Here is a 23,457-nt window from a genome sequence, read left to right as displayed (position 1 = left end):
CGCCAACTCAATAAATCAATAAATTGTTTTTAAAAAACTTTCCTTTTCGGTTCTCTAAAGGCATTTGCACCTAATGAATTTATAAGGACATTAATCCTCGTAAAATGTGTGTTTGTGTTCCCAATAGTTAAATATTTGTCATATTAAACATATCTATGTTTGATTCATCTTGCATCTTCTATTTTTTAAGCAAACCGTGACGTTGTGTATAAAATAGTGATGTCCAGGTCACACTAGCATTGCTCACTGAATCATTGCCTGGAAAAAATAAGATCCATAGATACAAGATTTATGTGTAAAAAATAAGGAAACCATTTTTACTTGAAAACAAACTGAATGGTAAAAGTACATATAGGTAAAAACAATTAAAACATAGGTAAAAACATCGGCCATTTAGCCGATTATTTTGTATTCACGGCTCGTGCATGGAAATCAAAATAAAGTATGTAAAAATAAATTTACATTATTGTGTGTACATCTTTTAATGTACAAGCAGAATTAATTTGTCATGATTAAACCAAACTCTGTCCTCAAGGTATTTGAGACTAGGGCTGGGTGTAAAAAAGAAAAAAAAGAAAAAGTGAATAATAGATATTGAATCGACTTTCCTTTTCATAACCCAATATCGATTCATAAAACCATAAATCGATTATTTTAATGTATTTTTTCCCATAAATTATTGAGAAAATAGAGTTTTAAAGCTCTAAAAGATGTTTGTTTTGTATCTTGCTCTTTTCTTTAAATTGACAGCTTACAGATATTTCAAAGTATTTTCTGTGGTTGAATAGACATCATCAATTGTGAATTTGAATCTGCTAATTTTGACAAGCTACGCAACAAGTGTAAAAGCTAGAGAAATTATCATCCATGATTTAATGGGTGAAGATTTCACCGTTATGAAAAGCAGCCTCCTGTTGAGGCAATTACATGACACCACTTAATGAATGATTTGACAATGAGGGGAAGGGCATTGTTTTTCCATGATGATGCTTATGTGTTTAAGGGCTCCAGCGCACACTCAAGGTTGTGCAATGATGCAAAGTGAAACAATTAACATATGAAAGCTGACAACACCTGCCGACATCCTTGGAGCTGATGGAAATAAAAGGTCATCAAAGCGTTTTAATGCAAGGTGACCACCAAGGAAAAGCTAATTGCAACAAATAATGGGGAGCTATTCTCAGGTAATTAGTGATTAAAAAAAAAAAATGCTGCATTTTGAGTACATTAGAAGAAAAGCTTGTTCCATGCCATATTTATAAAGGCGGAAAATCAGCTTCATGAATTTTTCGACACTGAGGCAGCATTCTTTAGCATATCAAAGTATTTTTATTGCCTTTTTTTAATGTAGCTTATATTGACTTTTTTTCCTCCTTATTTTTTTAATTTTATTAATTTTTTTACATCAAGCAATTCGCGACAATTAAAATGCAGTGCTCTCCAAACTACGGCCGGGGGGCCATTTGCGCAAATTATTATTTTTGGACTAAAATTCACTCTTAACATGGCCTGCAATACTGTTAAAAATAATAATAATTGGCATAATCGTAAAAGACTATTGATACTAATTTTGAGTTGCTTGAGTTGTTTGTTTTAATGTATACTTTTTTTTTACATAACTAATTGTATACTTTTTATTTGTCCAAAAGTTTCAAAGTTGTTTCAAAGACTTTTATTTGTCTTAATATTTTTTATGTTTAAACATTGTCCTTTTTAATAAAAAAATAAATGATACAATGAGTAAAATAAATAATAATCGTGATTTTAATTATTCCCAAAATAATCATGATTAATTTGGTTTTCATTATCAATCAGCCCTACTACCACTATTACGATTAATAAAAAACTTTTGTAGATATGCAAAGACACAAATACATTAGCAGCTAAACTAGTAACAACATTTATTTACATACAAAATATTTCACTAGCATTAAACGTGTTTCTCTGCTTTGACCAAAACCATGAGTAGAGTATTGAATTATTTGCCAAGTGTGCTTCTGGATGCACAATCATGTTCCTGGGACCCGGCATACGAGCATATATTATTACAACAACCTTCAGGTCAAGGACAGCCTGAGTTTATATTAAAATTTTTTTTTTTTTTAAAGAATTTCAAAGCACTAAAAAAAAGAAGCCACTTAAGCAAGAATGCATCATTGATTTATTTTACAGCATTAAGCGTAAGCCCGCTGCGATGGTCAGCTCCTCGAGCATTGAGAGGAAACTTCAAAGACAATGTCAAGAAGGCGGAGAGTCATGGAGCGACACTTTTTCGTGTGACCAAATGAAGGAATGGTAGTAGACTAATGAATGACCATTACCAACCAAAAACCTTCTAGATATGTGATCAAAGTGCCAAGAAACATATTAATATCTGACCCAGATATCTTTATGATACTGTATTACATAAAAGGTATTTGTTTTGATGCGAGTACTAATGGTAAAGAGAAAACAGACTGGATTACCATATACAGTAGTTTAATCGGTCAATTACTTTTTCGATTAACCAATGAATCGGATTTTTAAAAAATGATTACATTTTCAGCCCGTTTTTCAAAAGCAGGACATGATTTCAAATTGACAGTGCGAAAACATAAATTAAATATAATATTGATCATTGTTTTCCAAAGTAAAAGCAATTATCAGTAAATCAGTCCGATTTCATGGACGACTACAGAACTGGCAGAATATTTACTGTTGATGAGCTGAAATTCTGAGCAATTTGTACAATTTTAAATAAAAATATATTTTAAGCGATGAATTGCTTATTTTAAAAAAATCATCAATTTGATCATTGATTAGCTGTCGATTAATCACCTAATCTTTTTTTTTTTTCTATTAGTTTGATTTAGGACAGCAAGTACAGTTAATGATACAAAAAGACAAGAGACTGTCTATAAGATGTCTTAAAAGTTGCGTTTTTCCATTTTTGACCAAGAGTGATTTTCATGAGGTGCGTGTTGCCAGTACGCCAGCAGGCCTTATCTAAATGGTAATAATGCCTCGTCTCACTATGATATGCCCTCAGTCCTTCATTGCACGTTCGTCTTCCGCTCGCTCGGGACCCGGCAAAGCGCCGGCCGGTCGGCCGACCAACGCCTTTGTCAGGATTCTAAATGGAGGGCCGTGAGTTTAAAAACTTAAAGAGGCAGTGAAATATTAGGCAATGTAGGTGAGCAATGAGTGGCTGAGAACGACGCCGTGTCAGTGTTTAATGGTCGGACTCGGATGCATATAAGTTAGTCCAAGCATGAAGGGCAGCGGGACGCTGGCGTGGAAGAGACGTCCCCCCTCCCTTCCGTCTCGGCGCTCCGAGCGTCTCGTACGCACGCACGCACTTGCACAGCTTTTAACCATGGAGCCCATCAGAAACTTGTCATTTCTCTCATTCACTGCGACAGCCTTGAAACACAATGCAGACTTACCTCTGTGTTGTACACCCCATATATCAGGAAGATGAACAGGCCCTGCAAACAGACAAAGGGAGAGGGGTATAAGATGGGAGGACAAAGTTGTTACACTTGTTTTCTCTCTTATGAATACAAAAAAAATAATACAAATCAGCCTTAATGACTGGAATGATGAGCAGTTGCATGAAATCACAAGTTTAAAATGTGAGCTTGTACAAACTGTGCCCCGCTTTGTATCCTCTACAATAGCAGCGTCCCTCATTCTAACCTTTTCGCAAAACATTCAAACGCAAAGTAGAGCTACACTTTTTCTTTTTCAATACAAATTATGTGTAAGCGCACACAATGCCAGATCTCAAAGAGATGCAGAAAAAAACTTACATACAAAAAAGAGAGCAACTCGAGCCCGTCAAAACCATCAAGGAAATCCATTGGAGGAGAGCAGAGAATGGGAGAGCAGAAGAAGCATAATGAAAAAAGATAACCCATAAAGGAAGAAATTTTGTGTTGAAAGGACTCGGCGGTTTGCACCCTGAACCCAACAATACGCTGCCCTTGAATGCATAAACGCTGCACTTTTCGTCACAGAGAAATACTTGGTTTTGTATTGGAAGCCTTTTGTACATACAAGCTTGCGCATTCGTCTTGGGGCCGTACTGCAAACCTGTTGCCTCGCTGCAAATGGACAAAAAAGAAGGAACATGAAAAGGTAGGTGAACTCCAATAAAAGGTCAGCAGAAAGATTGGGACGGCATCACAATCATCTGGATCCACTTCACAAAAAAAAGGAACTGTTACATGTATTGCACATCTCTTTCCATGGCACAACCTCAAAAAGAAATGATCAAGGTCCATTGAAAAAGCATTTCAAGCAAATAATATACAAAAAGGTACCCATAGTCATTAGACATATTGGATACCACTCGCAAATATGTCCAAGCATACTCGCAACTATGCTTGAACGTACTCACAAATGTATATAACTCATTCACTCGTAGCCATTTTCGCTGAAGCAACCCCCTTCGCTCCCGGCTGTTTTATAATCATTTTTTGTGTGTGTTTTACTTCTTTCTGTCCCCTTTAAAAGAATGAAATAAACATAAATGTTTAACTTTCTCCTACCCCTTTTGAACATATAAACTCTTTTCTTTCTTCCTATTCTTGTTTTTTTCTTTTTTCACTTCAATTTAAACTTGTAATGTGTTTTGTATTTTCTTTATGTTTATATGATGAATAAAACCATAAACCAACATTTTGAATTGAATTGTATAGAAAAGGTCAATTAATTTCATGCAATTTTAAGGAAAAAGGCTATATAGGTTTTGCTGTAAAAATCATCTGTCGTCGTTTCTTTGGGAAGATTTTATACATTGAAATTACAAATGGTATCGGTTCTTGGTATCAAGTACACAAGAGTTGAGTACTCGTAGTGCTATCAGTCTGAAGAAAAAAAGCAATATTCAACATCCTTAGTACCAATTAAGAATTATGGTGACAAGAATATAAAATGGAAAGAAAAAAAATATACACTCTAAAAACAGTTGGGTCAAAAGTAACCCAATTATGGATCAAAAATGGACCGATCCACTTCATGGGTCAATTTAACCCAACTTTCTAAGTTGTTTTATACAAAATGACCCAATTTGTTGACCCAAGTCAAGGATCTGACCAATTTTTATGTTTTACACTAAAATACCCATTTCTTGACTCAAAGTTGGGTCAAATAGACCCAAGTAGAGGATCGGTCCATTTTTGACCCATTGTTGTGTTATTTTTGATCCAACTGTTTTTAGTGTATATCCATTGTATATAAGTGCATAATGTCATGTGCATACTAACATACTGTACATGTGTGCGCGTACACAAGCACACACATTTGGCACATAATTGGCACAGATACCCAATTGTATTGCATTACAAGTGCAATTCCCAACTCATTGTTTCCATTTGATTACCATGTTTTTGATCATCGCTCATATTTGTAATTAATCTTATGTTGTACAGTGAACAAAGTGGGAAGCACATCACGCGCACATTAAGAAAAGTGGTCCATTAGAGAATAATTGAGTTAAAAATAAGTGGCAGCACAACAATAATGATGGATTGTTTAAAATGTTAATTCATTAATATTCCCACTATAAACAAACACAAATAAAATTGGGGCACATTATTTAAATGTGTGTACACTTTTCTGAACCAAGTCCTGTTTCTTTTGAACTCTCTAGCAAATGGTACAAATTTATGCAAAGGATGAGCACAGTCGCTTTCAAAATATTGCTATACGGCACATCAAACAACACAGCATAAATTAATTAGCAGCCAACTAATTACGGAACAATTGTATGTTTAAAAAGTTAAATCTAGCAAACATTGTGTTTGACCAAAAACAAACATTCCCCAGAGAGTGGTGCAATGCGATGCAACACAGACAATTATATTTGGTACAACAATAAAGAATTTACTTCATAGTGCTCAGAGTTTGACCCACACTACTGTAAAATTACTTCAAGTCAAGTAATGTTATCAAGTCAAGTCAAATGTATTTGTTTAGCCCATAATCACAAAAAAGTCTCAGGCCTTGTCTGCACGTAGCCGGGTATTTTAAAAACGAATATTTCCCCCAACCCTGTGTAGAAAAAAAAAGTCTGTCCACATTGCCTCATTTGTTTAAAACAGCCACAAGAAAGCACACAAATGGAGAAGTGTGTTTATAAGATTATTTACATGCATGCCAAGCCTCTAGGTGGCAGTTGTTAGACAAATACTGCTCGTCTCTTGACGTCACTTCCACATTACATCACACAAGCACAGGCCGTCAGCGCAAACTACTACTCGGTGCCGTAGTCAAGCAGGAGGGATTTATCAAATCAAACTTTATTTGTATAGCTCTTTTCATACATCAACTCTTTTACCACCCAAAAAAAAAGGGGGAGCCCAAAACATGGCGGATCTTAGGAAATAGAACGTTTTCAAGAATGACATGAATCATCAAAGCATTTGTCACATTAAATCTAATTGACAGAGTGTCACTAAACAAAAAAAATAATTTGTGTCAAAGTCACTGTTCGTATTTTTTCCATTTTCGCTTGGTGTCGATCAAATTACCTATTTTCAAATGGTGATTACAAAAGAATGGAATAAGGTAGAAACATTTTTTTTCTGCTGAGGGTGTTGTCTTTTTGGATAACGTATGGCAGTAAAAGAGTTAAAAATGCAACACTTGCTTTATAAAAATAAAAATCATCAATTGAAAGAAGAAAAAACAGCTGTGTGTCACCTGCATAACAGTGGAAGAAGCTGATGCCATGTCTCCTGACGACATACCCAAGGGGAATCATATATAGATTTAAAAAAAAATTGGACCTAAAATTGACCTTTGGGGCACTCCACACTCAATTTCATGTGCTCTGCTATTGACAGTAATAAGAGGGTGTGTACACTTGTGCAACCACATTAGAGTATCTCAATTATTTTTACTTTAATGTGAAAAAATTAATATAATTTTTCACCTCTTTTTTAAAATATATTTATTCCACTGGAACAATCCTTCTTTTCTACAGAGCTAAAGACCACAACCTCTAGGTACTTTGAAGGGATCTATTTCAACTTAAACCCAATGCCAAAAATCCCAGCCTAGATCCAAACACTTGAGTCATTTTTCACAAATAGAGCTATCTGCATCCCTACTTGGCAAAAAAAGTGGGAGGAAAAATTTAGCTCTTACACCTGGTAATCATTACGGAAATGAGAGACAGAGGAGGTGAAAATGCTGTGATGGAGGAAAAAAGACAAGAAATTCACACTTCTGCACTGGGACTTGCTAATGTCTCTGACCCCTTCATGCATAAACAGTTTAATTAACATGTATACATAACTTTCACTTTAACTGCTCATGACATGTCAAATCAAAGTATCTGTCAGTGCTGTGAAGCACTGAGTTGATGCTATGCAGGTCCTCGGTTCATATTCGCCCCTGTCTAACGGCTCCAGCTGGCCAGAGAAGCTGGCAAGACCACATGAAGCCAGACAAACAGGCAGGTAGACAGCCAGGCTGCTCTGCTGTCAATTTGATGAGATAAACACCTCCCCATGCACGCTTTCACACCCACAACCAAGGGACAGGATGTGATTGTTTTAATGGACAGAACTAAAAGGAAGACAAAATGCCTTCAATCAGCCTATAAAATACAACATACATGTGAGATCATGGTGAAACATAGGCTGTATAAGTAAAACTAATTGCAAACGAATGCTAAATCTTTACACGGCAATTTCTGGGTTCATAGTGACGAAATCAGTGCAGCTGTGGTATTTTATTGCTGTCTTTATGAGCCACATGGCCAAATAACCAGATTTGGTTAGTGGGTGTTCTAAATGGACCATTTAGGCAAGCCAAGACAATCAATGAGCAATAAAATAAAATAACAATGTAAAAACAATTATGATATACAGATATAATGCCATGATTTATTTTATTTTATTTCAATCAGATAACCAGGTACACGTAAAATGCAATTTTCAAATGGTGATTGTATTCAAGCTCATTTGCTCCCAAAAATGTATAAATATGTTCTATTGTAAATATTTTATTATAGTTTTTATGAGTTTTTTTACGCTAGAGCATACAGAAGGCTATGACCTGAAGAGGTCGCTTAAAACAATGGTAGTTATTACCAAAAAATCGGCCAGCACGTGGCAGCAGGGTATAAGAGATCAACCAGGGCTATGTTGCAAAAAGCTCTTTTCTCCACTGTTTTCGAAAGGTTTGTGAATAATGATGAAACTTTGTGATATTCTAATTCTAATTGCTACAAAAAGGAAAGAGATACAAATCTACTTTTTTTCCTGATGAAAGAAGAGACTAATCTTTCATTTGGTAGGTTTTTATAGCAATAGAACACAATATTCTGCGGGCCTTGCAAAATCAGTCAAAATCCAGTAAAACAGCTGGGAGCGAAGGGGGCTGCTTCGAAGAAAATGGCTGGGAATTAATGAGTTAAGGGAAAACATATTCCAAAGTGGAAAAAATAATTGCCCCACTTGTTAAATCATGTCTTAACTCTAGCTAATCACATTTGTCAAAAAGCTGTTGTCATCCAAAGAGCTCAAAATGCAACTATACTAAGAAATTCAAGAACAGATGAGAAATAAAGTAATTGACATATCAATCGATCAAACTTGATTTATAAAGCACTTAATATGCAACTGTTATCGGTCTGTTAAGGGTAAAAAAAAAAATAATAATAATAATAATAATAATTTCAAAAGCTTTAGGACTCCAGCCAATCACTGTGAGAGCCATCATCCACAAATGAAGGGGAAAAAAATGGAAGTGGCCGACCTACTAAAATGACCCCAAGACCACAGTGACAACTCATCCAGGAGGCCACAAAGGACCCCCGGAACACATCTAAAGAACTGCAGGCTTCACGTGCCTCTGTCAAAGTCAGTGTTTATGACTCAGCAATAAGAATGGGCAAAAGGTTCCAAGGCGAAAACCACTGCTGACCAAAAAGAACAGAAGGCTTGTCTTACTTTTACAAAACTACAACAAAAAATCTTGTAAATGATTTCCAATACTTATGGTGGAATTTTATTTTATATGGATTGATGAGATGGAAGTCTCATTACATGTGTCTTAAATATAACAGCATGTTGGTCATTCTTTGAGAGGAGACCCACAAGCACTCAACTCAGTTGTCACATTGAGTGGAGACCCCCAAGTCAGTGTGCCACTACTGGTTCTATACTTAGAGCGGGATAGAACACACACACGTTGATGCTGGTGGAAACACAGTATTGGTGTGCGATGGCTCAGGAGAGGAGGGAGAGTTATTAGCTTAGCCCTGAACCACCTACTTAATATAGGGGCCGGCAGTGATCACTAACACAGCCTGGCAGAGGTGACAGCTTTTGGCCCTGCTTGAGGAAATCCAATTGAAAAGCAGCCAAGAGGAACAACAAGCCCAAAACAGATGTTGCTCGCTACCATCGACACAACTTAGGTCCTCACATGCCAGAGGCGACAAAACACAACAGTAACTCTGATGTAAACACTGACAGACAACAGACAAAGCAGAATGCACAAGGGTCATTGACGGTTAAGGATTTTACCAGACCCAGGACAGTTCATTTATTATAAAAACATATCAAATATTCCTATTCTATTCTATTGTTATTTACTATTATCTAACAAATAGGGCTGGGTTTAAAAACAATTGAATATTCAATATCGAATCAATTTTCCTTTTCAAGCCTGATATTGATTCATAAAACCATAAATCGATTATTTTAATATCTCCTTTTCCCATCAATTTATGAGAAAATAGAATTTTAAAGGCCGAGGATTTTTTGTACTTTGCTGTTTTCTTGACATTTACTGTTTACATGAATTTAAAAGTATTTTCTTACATTTATAAAAGACCTGACTTATTGTACTTTAAGACAATTCAGAATCGTTTTAATTTATATTCACAATTATTGAGTTAGAATTAGGAACATATTTTCATCTCATCCTTGTTGATGCCAATGTTTGTGTAACACTTAAATGATTACAACACTAAATCATTTAACGAGTTAATGATTCCGCAAAATGTAATTTGGAATTAAATTTTTGTGTAGTTTGTATCATGTCCTTGATATTTAAGAAGACTTGATGTTCCATAATTAATCAATATCGGATTTAAGTGAAGTAAATGGAATCAAATTGAAAAAAATCTAAATCGAATCAAACTGAACTCTTGTAAATCAAAATCAAATTGATTGAGGAATTTAGAATCGATACCAAGCCCTACTACCGAAGCCAATGTGGAGTAAACATTTTTGAGTAGCGAGTACGTTTGAACGTATTTAAATACGTTTGAACGTACTCGCAAATACATTCAAACATACTTGCAAATACACTTGAACATAACAAGTACGTTAGAGCGTACTCTTAGGCTAAATGCTACAAACAGCATATTTTGCAATAATGCCACAGGGTATTTAAATAAATCATAAAAAATCTGAACTTAAATCAGGCACGCATAATAAATTATATTTTATTTATTTTTTTATTTTATTTTATTTTCGAATGGATTGGTATAATGTGGGCCAAATGCTTAAAAAAAAGTGTTGTTGTTTTTCACTCACGCATGTGCAAGTAATGCCCTATAGCATTATGAAAATATATCCTATGTTTGTACCATTTAGCCTACAAGTACGTTCGAACATACTCGCCAGTATGTTTGATTGGCACTTCCACATTTCCGTAATTATCTACAATTTTACTTTTATCCACAATTTAGGACATCTATAATTTAGGACATACATCTATCATGTAAAGCAATGGTCTCAACAGATGATGGTTGGTCGCATCACATAATATTTTCAACTTGTATCAAAGTTATGAGGCTAACATTTAGCCATATAAAACAAGCTAGCTAGTAGCCACACAAGTAAAATTGTAATGAAAATATATATTTGTTGTCCTTTTTTTTCTAGTTCCTACCCTATTATGTCCATATATGACCACTACGTATCAGTTGCTAAAAAGCTAAATATTTGACGTACTTGTGAGACAGTACAAACCTGAGTTCTTGACTGTCTTGTGGAGAATACAAACTTGTGTCTTTAAATGTATTTCAAAACAAAAGTCCCAAATTGGTTATTTCTTCTTGGTCGCACAGCATGATAATTCATAAAATGGGCATCATCGGGAAAACTTACCTGTCAACGACCCATTTACAAAAGCTCTACAGTATACAAAACAAAATTATAATATTTGTGGCAAATATTATTTTTTGGTGCAAAATTGACGACTATTGCCATAGTTTGGACACTTTGACCTAAATATATATTTCAGTCAGTATTTGTTTGCTTAGGTTCTAATAAGTAGTACTGCACTTGCTAAGTAGTATGCTGAGAGAAAAGAATACGATTTTTTTTTTGATAATTCATATAAAATGTGCATCACTCAACAAATGTATCCGTCAATAACCCACAGATGTAAGCTGGAGTCCCACGTCTTCAATATAACTGCATATAGTGTACAAAAGGGAGTTGGAAGAAATGAACAGTAGACCACAACTATGTCATTCATTTAGTATTGTTGATAGTTTCATTCATTTATAAAGTGTTTTGATTTTGAGAAAATATTGAAACTAAACACACAAACAATACAAAATAAAATCTAATAAACAAAAAACACACAGTGCATAAATATGAAAATATATTTAACAATAAGCAGCAAAAAAGCATCTCATCATTTATCTCTCCGTTTTACTGGCAGGCCATATTGACAAAAATACAATACACATGCCCTGAAAACATCACAGTCCCTTTCTTTAAGATTAATTGGGCTTGGCAAGGTTGTCCTTCCATCGTCATTTTGAAATTCCCTTTTCTTCCACTTCTTTCTTCTGCTACCACAAAAGAGCAATAAACGGTGGAGGTTGCGGATTGAAATGGACTAAAATCAATTGTATATTTTTATTGCCTGTCGATGACAAATGAAGTTTGCCGTCGCTCTAGCATTGAGTCAGTGTGTCATATTGATTTTACATCACACCGACAAACGTTATTGAAGCAATAACAGATGAGCGCTCGCCTTTACGTGTGTTAATGATTAAATAAACCCGGATGACAGAGGCTGCGTGGGAATGAGAGGTTGATTCCATTTGTTGCTACATAAGTTAGCATAATTCCAAGATGTTTACATAAATTGAACTTGTTGGGAGACCAATGGGTTTTCAAAATGCCCCTTTGAAAAAAGCTGCACTAGGCACATGTGGTAATGGGATGGAGAGGTTGCGGGGGCTATTGAGAGCGAGAGAGAGCGGACTGTAAACAAACTAGCTTTTAAACAAGACAATTTAGGGTTGGCGTGCCTAAAGCGCCAAGCAAAACATAGCTGTAGAAAACCGATACAAAGATTCTGCACATGGGTCAAAGAAAGAGTCTTTGAACTGGTGAGGCAAAGTGTTCTGCTGATGCACAGAGCTGTTTAATTAACAATACTAAGGTATCCAAGAAGCCATTCTGGGGCACCCCCTTGTCAAAGTGTATGTGCTCTCACTGTCAATCCCCGGGTGTTTTAACCACTAAGTTTTCCCACTGATGGAAGGGAAAAAAACTGTTGAACAGGAGGAAAACTTGCCAACAGCAGATGGACATCATATTCTTCTGAACATAACACATGAACATGCATTCTTTTATTGTACGTAAGCTAGGCACATTAGACATGAAAGAAGAATATATTTTAAAGTTTACAATTTACAGTAATTGATTACCTGCCTATATCTTAAACTTTGAAACTGTTAAAACGCATTCACTCAACTTCGCTCCCGGCTGTTTTACTGGATTTTGATTGATTTTGCAAGGCCAACAGAATACTGTATTCTATTGCTATAAAAACATGGAACCTACCAAAGGAAAGATCAGTCTCTTCTTCCATCAGAAAAAAAAATATAAGTATATTTCTATCTGTTCTGTTTTGCAGCAATTAGAATTAGAATATAGCTAAATTGCAACATTATTCACAAATCTGTTTCAAACAGTGGGGAAAGAGCTTTTTGCAACATGGCTCTGGTTGATTTCTTATACTCTGCTGCCACCTGTTGGCCGTTTTTGTCATAACTACTATTGCTTCAACGATTCTCTTCACTTCAGAGGCTGCATCAAAGCTTTCTGTATGCTCTAGCATTACAAAAAAAAACATTTAAAAAAAATGTATAAATACGTCTTTGGGAGCAAATTAGTTTATTTATTTCATTTAATTAAATTATCAGGGGTTAATCTCAACCAGTTAGTTCTCCCTAAATCTTAATTCCACATTTTACCACGGCGATTGTGACACATCTATGCTTCCAACTGCATGGGAACAGTTTGGAAAGGCCCTCTTCTGACCTTCAGTGCAGTCCATAAAGGCATGGCTGGATGATTTTGACGGCAGCATGGTAGCATTAGTCTTTTCGGCTTTATTCTTCAATAGATTATCTAAATTGGTGGCGCAGAAAAACATTTGAAAATAGAGTTGCAAGAAGCTACTGTATGTAGGGCCCTTGAAGCCCATGCCCATTTGGGGTACTGGCACGATGGAATTAGAATTTTTTGACAATGGCACGAGAAACTTTGAACATTTTTTTTATGCCAAGCCTGATGTGTGTGTAAAATTGTGTGAGTTGTCACACAATTATAGACGGTCCTCATCAACGTAATCTCTTACAGTAAACAGAAGGTTGCCATGCTAAGAGAATTTATATACATAATGCCTTCAACTTTTCCTAAATCTTGCTGAAACATACAACCGGGGATCCAGTGAATGCTACTGAAACTTTTTTTTTTAATTCTAATATATATATATTAATATATATATATATATATATATATATATAGAGAGAGAGAGAGAGAGAGAGAGAGAGAGAGAGAGAGAGAAAGAGAGAGAACTTTTATATTATGTTATTATATAAAATATAATACATATAATAACCTAATAAAATATTGATTATTATATAGTTTGAAGAAAATGGGATAAAATTATGTGTTATTAAAATGTGACCTGTGTAAAAGGTCCCAAATGTAGCCAAATTGAATATCATTTTACGTTATTGCTTGGCCCCCCGTTCCCCCCAAGTTCCAAAATCCAATTTGCGTCCCTGGTAGCAATGCATGGGTTCAATCCTAAACCTACAGTACATAATATGATTAACAGGAGCAATATAAACCATGCTTGTACTTGGAGGAAGCCTCACTTTATCATTTTCTCGTGTGCGTCTGCTTCTAGATACATCAATGTTTTGGGGGCCATAAAAAGTGCATATTTTGCTCAAGGAACAAGAGAAGATTTGCCCTTGGTCTACTCCTCGGGCAGAGCAGAGAAATGTGTCCTCTTATTCATATGCACACATTTGTAACCATGAAAACAAATTTAAAATAGACTGAATGATATTTTTTAGACACACACACTCACACATACTCACCACTGTTTGAACTGAAACATAAAATTGCACTGCTGACAAGACTGTGCAGCCGTGCCCTTGACTAGCAATGACAAATGGATGCAATATGCAAAATCTGAACAAGTTGCTTTTGGGTACCAAACAGAAAAAAAAAAAAAAATGTTACCGGTATTATTATCGGATGGTTTTGCTCTCCCGTCTCACAGTTGAGCTGAGGCGAGTTGAGGTTAATGGCATGTGTCAGGATCACGAAGTATGGCGGTGGGAGCAACGCAGACAAAGGGGAAGACGGAGCATCTTTCACGTTTTTAAGGGTTAAACATGGTCAATGGGTGTGCCTTGTGCTTTATTATTGCATTGTACATGTGACCTTGTATTTCATGGGAACTTACTGATACATCGTTTGAGTATGAGGATTGAGCTCTACAAATATCCATGCTATCTATCCACTATAAATCTTGGCCTTACGGTCCATTTACAGCAGCTGCCGCAATATTTTTTGTTTCAACAAAGATAGTAAGTTGAAAAATAATTTTAAACCTCACAGCACCATAGCTTGGCCAACAATTATTTCAAGTAAAGCATGAATTGGATGATTAGTCAATGGCATACAAGAAATGAAGTGAACGCCTGGTTATGAAATGTAATTAGTTAATATTTGTCTTGTAAAAATGGTGTGTTTCTATATCACGATTCTTCATAAAGCTGCTGTCCCTGCATCAGAGATCGGTGTGAGTGCCGTTTTGTGTGCTGCACTGCCACAGTGGCACGGTGCATCCATCATGATAAACAGGCAGACTTGGCGACTGTCACATGCAATCACACTTCACTACGGTTCGTAGGGCCTCAAAGTGAAAATGAATGGTAGTTCAACGACAATGAAGACTTCATATATCATCGTTTTTTTTTCTTTTTTGCTATCACTGTCTTTTATTTGGAGGTAGACACTTGCCCCCTTTTTTCTCAAAGCCCAATTTAGTTGCTATTTTTTTGACAGTGTCTGAAACATAATGTGGGTTAATGGAATATTAAATGTAACCAGAGATGAGTGAGTACGGATACCAAGATACCCGGCCTTATCGGTACTCACGACGATATTGGCATCGGGCGCCCTTGTAGCACCCTATAATGTAATCATTTCCTAAAAATAAAATAAAACCTGAAATTGTAATACAATTTGCACTTAACTCTATCGAAAGCGTAATAAAATCCAATGCTGTAATGTTTTTTTTAATTTTTTTTTATTTTTAAACCTGATTGATATTGTAATAACATTTACTGATAATGTTTTATATTATGTATATGATATCATACCCTAGAAGTCTTTGCGGCAGAGAAGTTGTAATCAAGTGGGCAGAGCTTAATTTTATCAACTCTGCAGAGTTGGTTTAATACTAAGTCAACTCTGTCAAATAACTTCAACAGCTCAATTTAAATCAGATAGTGAGCCATTTAATACCAAAATGTTAACACCGCAATTTTTGCTGTGAATGCAAACAACAGTCTTAGGGCGCACTCACTCCAGGGCTATTTCTTCCGTGCCGTTCTGAAGCCTGATTGCCCCCCCTCCCCTGTCCCCTTCCGGCCCGCACTCACATTACTCTAACCAAACCGTCCCCGGGCCCAGTTGCCTCCAAAATATACGTCATCACGTTGATTCACGCAAGAAAAAGACGTCATCAAAGGGGGCTGCACTTCATCATCAGACCAACGTGAGTCCTTTGCTGCTGCCATCTCGTTGCTAGGGACGCTCTGGTTGTTGTATGGTCAACAGTTCTGGTTGCTCGCTATATACGTCACACATAAGTGTAAGTTTCGTACGGCGACTATTTATATATATACATATAGATATATGTATATGTATGTGTGTATATATATATATATATATATATATATATATATATATATATATATATATATACATACAGTATTACATTATCTGTTAAGTTCTACATTATCAGTTTTGAAGATTAAAAAAAATCCACCTTTAAATGTAATAAATCCCCCAATAATTCATCCATCCATTTTCTTAACTGCTTATTCCCCACATGGGTTGCGGGTGTGCCCAAGCCTATCCCAGCTGTCTTCGGGCAGTAGACGGGGTACACCCTCAAGTAGTTGCCAATAATGTTATAGGGTATTACGTTATCATAAAAATGTCATTACAATGACAGTCAAGATTTTTTTTTATTACAGTTGTATCGGTACTTGGTATCGGTATCTGTGACTACTCAAGAGTTCAGTATTGGTATTGGTCCGGAAAAAGGGGTATCAAACATCCTTTAATGTAACGTTAATTAATAAGTAATATGAAGAGAGGCTTGAGCTATAGGTTTTATTATGAACTAAAGTACATGACACTTTACTATAAACTATAAATTGCAAATACTGTACCCTGATACCAACCCAGACACCCTCTAACAACACCAATTTACACTTATAATTTCATGTAAGACTAAGTCTTTAGTTACCTCAAACAACATAGCTTTGAAATGTGGGAGGAAGCTGGAGTTCCCAAAGAAAACCCACACAAGCATGATGAAAACATGGAAAATCCACATAGGGGTGGCATGAGCCAATATTCAAACCCAGAACCTCTCAGCTGTGAGGCATAAAAGCTAATACTACCTCACTGTGCTCCCTATTTTATGATTCCATTTTATGTTAATATGTAACAAGTTACTTCACAATGGCCAAATGAATTAAAAATGCTGATGTTAAGGCAGAATTCCAGAAAAAAAACATATGACATAAAGCCATAATTTAACATGACAAGTGTTAACTGTTATAATCATCAAATTTGCAACCACTTGAAAGTCAAACGAGGGATAATAATGTCAGCCGTGCAGCTGTTGCAGCTCTCTCACACCATGGCAAGGATTGCCTTTAATGTAGTAATGACTCTGAAATGACACTGTGCTTAAAAAAGAGGCGGAGATGAGATGATAGGTCTCTCTACCTCCCTCGCTCTCTCCCTAACCTGGCTCAGGCACAGCTCTTGCTAGCCAAGCTGTTTGATTGGCACATGCTTTCACTTAACGAGGGATAATTACCAAGGAAAACAAGTGTGAGACCACATCTGCTCAGTGTAAAAAGAGGACCAGGCCTGGTGCAATCTGTCAGATGGGGCTTTCAGGTTGTGTGTGTGCCTGTCTGTGTGTGTGACTGAACGTTTTACCCACCTTCTACCGCCTGAGTCCAATACAAACCCTCAAGGATCCACACTCCGCCTTGTCCCGACAAGAAGCAGATTAATAGGAATCAGCATGTGGCTGTAAACACTCAGCGGGAAGCGCATATATCTGCGCACACTGATGTGCATAGGAAATGACCTAAGCTATCTGTAGGGGACAAGGCAGGGGCCACCCCAGGAAGGGGCGAGAGGCCAGTGGGTCTACGATATCCTCTACTATCCCAATCAGTGTCCTGCTGGCTGAGCTGTGGTTTCTTAGCTCACATTGTCAATGTTTTGTTTGCTTTCACACAATGCTGTAATTGTGGTTAAATACATGAGTGGCTGCTACTGTCAATAAATCACTACTGCATGGACATTGCATTGTGCTGGCTAAAGACCTCCTGAGTTTAGAGTGTACAGTACTAATTAGTGCCAAGTAACCAAGTAGGCTTAAAATATTCTTCTTGTGCTAAATTTGCAGAGGTGGCAATTCTAGGTCCAGAAAATAAAAACCCTGCCACAATTTGGCTTTAGCCTCAGGTGCTAGCTAGCTAGCTAGCTCTCTAGCTAGCTCCCATGGTGCTTGTTTACCTGCTAGGGAGCTAGCTAGCTAGCTAGCATCAGAGGCTAAAGCCAAACTGTGGCAGGGTTTTTACTTTCTGGACATGAATTTGCCACCTCTGTAAATTTGAGGACTTTTGAAAATTGAGTTGATTTTTTTATTTAAATATAAATTGATTGTGAGACGCCCTAACTACCTATGAAGACACTGAAGCACATTCAACAGAATGAATGATTTGATATTTCGCCAACTTTAAATTTGTGTGCCGTCAGGACTTTTATGGTGTGCTGCAGTAAATGATCAAGTTTCACTTTATTGTTAAAAAAATAATTTATTCATGACAAATAATGTATAAAAAACAGTATATATTTATCTATCTATACCAGTGACTTATAGTGACAGACAGAAAAAAAAAAATCACTTAAAATATGTGCCTTGGCTCTGTAAAGCTTAGCTCAAGAAATTTGGTGCGATCCCTAGTCGACTTGTGACTGCTGTGATGGTACGTCGTATGATTTCTGTATTATTGTAATCCCTTCATATCAACTATACTGAGTGATTGGACAAATATGTGCATTATGAATTCAAAAGTTTCACTTGTGGGGCCGCTGCTGTTTTTTGTTTGTTTTGTTTTATTGTTTGTTTGTTTTTATTAGCATCCTAACTGCATAATTTGCAATTCCAGTCCAGCACACTTAGCTATCTAGCAAAACTGAAGGAACACTTCCTTAAGCTGCATGGAAATTGGGAATACAAGAGCACAACACTTTCTGAATTCAAGGTGAAGCGAGCCACATTCGATGAAAAGGCTCACCCTGGTTATTTTGTTCACTGGAAAACCCTATACCTATGTCTTGAATTAAAAAAAATATATATATATTTTTTTTTTTCAATAAAGAAGGGTTCTGTGAATGTGTAAAGGAAACTGGCGGGGTTCAGTACCTCCAACAAGGTTAAGAACCACTGCACTTTAAGTTATACCATACTAAGTGTACCTCTGCTACTATGTGGTTTATATCTTAAATTCATAAAAAACAACAGCAAAATAGGTATGATACATTATCCATCTACCAAAATGATTCTAGAAAGAGAACAGACAGCACTGCTTATTTGCTTTGACCTTAATGCAGTGAAAAGAAAATGTCTCAATGTGAATTGGCACTAATATTTGACAGCCTTTTAACCTCCCGACACTCTAACCCCCACTTCAACTCTATCCCGCCATCTCCCTGCCACCCACTAGAAGAACAACATGGTTTTGCTTTCTTGCCCTGTGCTGACCCAGTTCTCACTAATTATCCACAAAGTATGCATCAAAGCTGCAGAAATTCTACAGATCGACTGCAGTGTGGCAGTGTAACAGAAACCAGGACAATTTGGAACCTAATCACAACCAGCCAACACTGCATGAATACTGTGAATATGTATGTACTGTATACATGTAGACCCACAAAACTGGATTTCTGTGAGCAACGGCAACAAAAGAGATGAATATACAAATAGCGTGGCCCTTGTGTCAAAACGGATAATTTTGGCTGTTCCCCCTCCAACACTGTCAAATGCCAGGGGGTGTGAGGGTGATGCGGGGCGATGAGATCATGAGTTCTGAAAGTGATGAAAGGGCACATCTGCTAGGGTTAAAACTTCAACTTCTAATCCTCATCTTCCTAATTTTTGACACTCTAGCTGCCCTTTGTGAGGACCCAAGAAAAAATCCTCACAAGGCAAAAGTCCTCCCTACAGTCGTTTCAAACTAAAATCGCTCTTCAAAAGCCAGAAAGATGTGTAGACCCACACACAGGTAAGGCGAGACACAGGCAAAAATGATGGTTTGCTTTCTTATAACACAGACTATTACCAAATTGAGCAGGCAGGTAATTCTAAGCCAAATAAATGTCAGCAGGTTTAACACAAGGAGGGGTCTTACAACGGTAGGATTTCCCCCCCCTCTTTTAACAGGAAGTGTTTATGTGCTCTATTTTTCACATCTGATATTACACAGTTTCTTGACTTCTTCTTTGTTTCAAGTTGAGAATACAGGATTTCAAAAGACCCATTTTAGTCTTATTCTATTTTATAGAATATTGAGTTTATTCTGTCTGTAAAAATGCAGTCCTCCGAGTGATGACCACAACACACTAATTTAAATTCAAACGTACATAAAAGTGAAAAATCTAAGAAAACATGCAAACATGGAAAATGAAAAATAAGTACAAGTTGAGACAAAACACTATAAATATACAACTTAAAAAGGCTGTTCAACATCCTCATTATATGTGGCACCTCGGAGAGGCTTGGTGGGAATCAGTCTGACCTTGGTATCCTGTTTGAATATTGTTTTAATGCTGCAGCTGGTAATTGAGGAAGCAACACAAACAGGACTCCTTTTCAAAGGGAAAGTTATTTTCCCCGGCAATGGAAATGCAAACAATCATGTCGCGCATTTGTTTGTTTTTCAACCGCACCTCATAATTATCAAAGACACTAATTAAAACATGGATTTATAAATAAATCTACATGATTATACCTATGACTACTTTAACTTGAAAGTTTTCATCATCCTTACATTATTTTTTAAGTCTAGAACATAATGGACATGTTTTTGTTTAGCAACATTAAAAATGTATCATTATCGCATGTGCCCAGCACGCCTGTATCACAATCAAGGGGCTCTGGCTTTATAAATTTCAGCTTGAGCCTTTGGTGCGGAGTTTGTTCTTGCTGTGCTTGATTGTGTGGGTTTCTCTGACTAATCTGCCGTTTTTTTCAACATTTCAGGATCAGGACAAAGTGTATGGAAAATGGATGGATGGATATGGACAGATGGATGGCTGGATGGATGGATGTGGATGAAGGGATGGATGTAGCTGGATGGACAGATGGAAGGATAGATGGATGGATGATTATCCATCCAGTTCATATACTGCTTGTATAACTACATCTTAAATTTTATTTATTTCAAATAAGAAATTTGAAGAGAATCTAAAATTGCCCTAAATCAGTTTTCATGTTCAAGTTGATGAAGTTCATGCAAGAAAAAACATATTTAAAAGTTGTTGACCAGTGTTATATTTGACCCAGTAACTCTTATATTAGAAGAGTTTTATTTATTTAAATTGAGTGTATTATTTAGTGCCATCTAAATAATATTTAATTCCTTAAAAAAAAAAATTAAATTAATTTCAATAATATGCAAAAAATATGTTCAATCACACCAATGTACTTTTTTTTTATGTAATCGTAGGTCTAGTAATCACTAATTATATTACATAGGTTGTGCCGTACCTTACAGGAGGCTGACATGTTTTGCTGCCATCTTTCTACTGCGGATAACTAAAGGAGAATAACTTTGTGAACATAGTCCTGGTGGTGATTGCAGCTCGTATCGGACCCAATGGGTCGACCACCGCTTACTTTCTACAGCTGGGGCCTGCAGGTGGTCATCGCTGAGTCCTGTGATTCGGGCTCTCGCCACTTATCTCTGTTTTGCTCTCGCTAGATTTTGCTAGTGTCTCCCGCTAACTGCTCTTGTTAGCCGCTCTAGCTAAGTTCTTGCTAGCCACTCTTGCTCCTGCTCACCGAGCTGCTCGCTTGCTCACTCCGTAAAGCACTGTAGTGTGTGTTCTTCAATATTGTTGCATTCTATTAGGTCACCACTAGAAGGCACTAAATAATACACAGTGTCGCTTTAAAACTAAAATGGTTCATGCAAGTAAAATAATTTCCTGGGTCTCTCTGGACAACAACTCCTTCCACATCTTCACATTTTCGTTCTAACTTCAGTTTCTTCATCACCCTTCGTTGTTGTCTTCCACCTCTTGTTTCACTCAACCTCACCCGCCCTCAAAGTTGTTCATAGTTTGATGTTATGGCCTAATAATAGGATGGACGGCGCAGGGCCAAGAGACTATTATACCTAGGTAATGGATAGTGCCAAAACTTTTGAATGACATTGCCTAGAGATTGGATGACAGTCGGTGGAGCGATTTATGGCCCCCGCAAACACTCCCTTGCCCCCTCACCACATGTGCTATTTATCTCTCACTTGATAGGTAGATGAGGCATGCCTGTATTTATGGTAAAGATGCTCATAAAATGTACTCCGTGATGCAAGTTCAAATACACTCAAGAAAATCCTGAAACTTTGCAAATGCTCCGTTGTCTTTGTTTGAATGATTGAGTACCTTGTGGATGGCTGGATGGATGGGTAGATGGATAGATGTATAGATGGATAGATGGGTAGATGGATGGATGGATGGATGGATGGATGGGTAGGTAGATAGATAGATAGATAGATAGACAGACAGACAGACAGACAGACAGACAGACAGATAGATAGATAGATAGATAGATAGATAGATAGATAGATAGATAGATAGATAGATAGATAGATAGATAGATAGATAGATAGATAGATAGATAGATAGATAGATAGATAGATAGATAGATAGATAGATAGATAGATAGATAGATATTGCAGGTGCCCGGTCTAAAATATATTAAGATACAAAAAGTACTGTAAAGATTCACTTCAAAATTTGAAAAGGAATAATCATATACTGTAAATGTTGAATAAGCTATACTGTTTAATCAGGACATGTCACTCATGAAAAATAAACATTGGTTCATTTAAACTCAAATTGCCTGATTACAGGGTAGAGCAATAGCTCAAGTGAGAGAAATCCAATAGTGGAAGCATATTACAATTGGTCACAAGGGAAGAGGAGGTGTGGAAACGTACGTTTGAGCGCGATGAAATGTCAACATTATCTGTTTTATTGATTCAACAGTAAAAACTTGACGCGTTAGGTTTATGTCGCTTTGGCTCAGGCCAGTAAAAATGACAGGCAAAGAAACAACAACAAAAATGCTATAAAACTTTTTTTTTTTTATTCCCTTTCATTTTCAGTTTTGCATGTGCTTTTTAATTGGAGGTGACCAGTCTAAGATGTACCCTGCGTTTGGCTTGATGTCAGCTGGAATTAGCTCCAGCATATACACACGACCCTGGTCAGGATAAGCGGTATAGAAGGTGGATGGATGGATATTAGGTATGCATTTTTGTTTAAGTTTCACATAATGTATTTCTTTATCGAAAAACTGCTCTGGTAAGATTCACACTTTTACTGATAAGTAGACTCCCCACTTAAAGCAACACTAAGGAACTTTCAGTTTATGTTGATTATTGCGGCGACTATAGCGGTAATGTTATGCTTGAAGGAAGACCACATTTCTCATGAGGACAAGCGCATTGTGTCGTTTTTTTAGGTCATGCCAGTGAGTAAAAGCTGGGCTAATGTTGATTCTTGACTGTCCTTTTACCCGGGTAGCTTCCCTCAGACAAAACTTTTCCGTTGTTTTGCAGCGCCTGCC

General features: G+C 36.7%; 1 protein-coding gene across 1 annotated transcript in view; it reads right to left on the bottom strand.

Moving 5' to 3' along the window:
• Positions 1-23,457, bottom strand: part of LOC144062840 (adhesion G protein-coupled receptor D2) — an 88,670-nt gene that overhangs the window by 45,640 nt on the left and 19,573 nt on the right. The window contains exon 20 of the mRNA XM_077584592.1: positions 3,426-3,467. Coding sequence (XP_077440718.1) covers positions 3,426-3,467 — 42 coding nt within the window. The remainder of the gene's footprint in view (positions 1-3,425; positions 3,468-23,457) is intronic.

The sequence above is a fragment of the Vanacampus margaritifer genome, chromosome 13 (assembly GCF_051991255.1).
Source record: "Vanacampus margaritifer isolate UIUO_Vmar chromosome 13, RoL_Vmar_1.0, whole genome shotgun sequence".
Classification (NCBI taxonomy): Eukaryota; Metazoa; Chordata; class Actinopteri; order Syngnathiformes; family Syngnathidae; genus Vanacampus; species Vanacampus margaritifer.
Note: the sequence above shows the minus strand (reverse complement) of the source record. Positions and strands in the feature narration are given on the sequence as shown.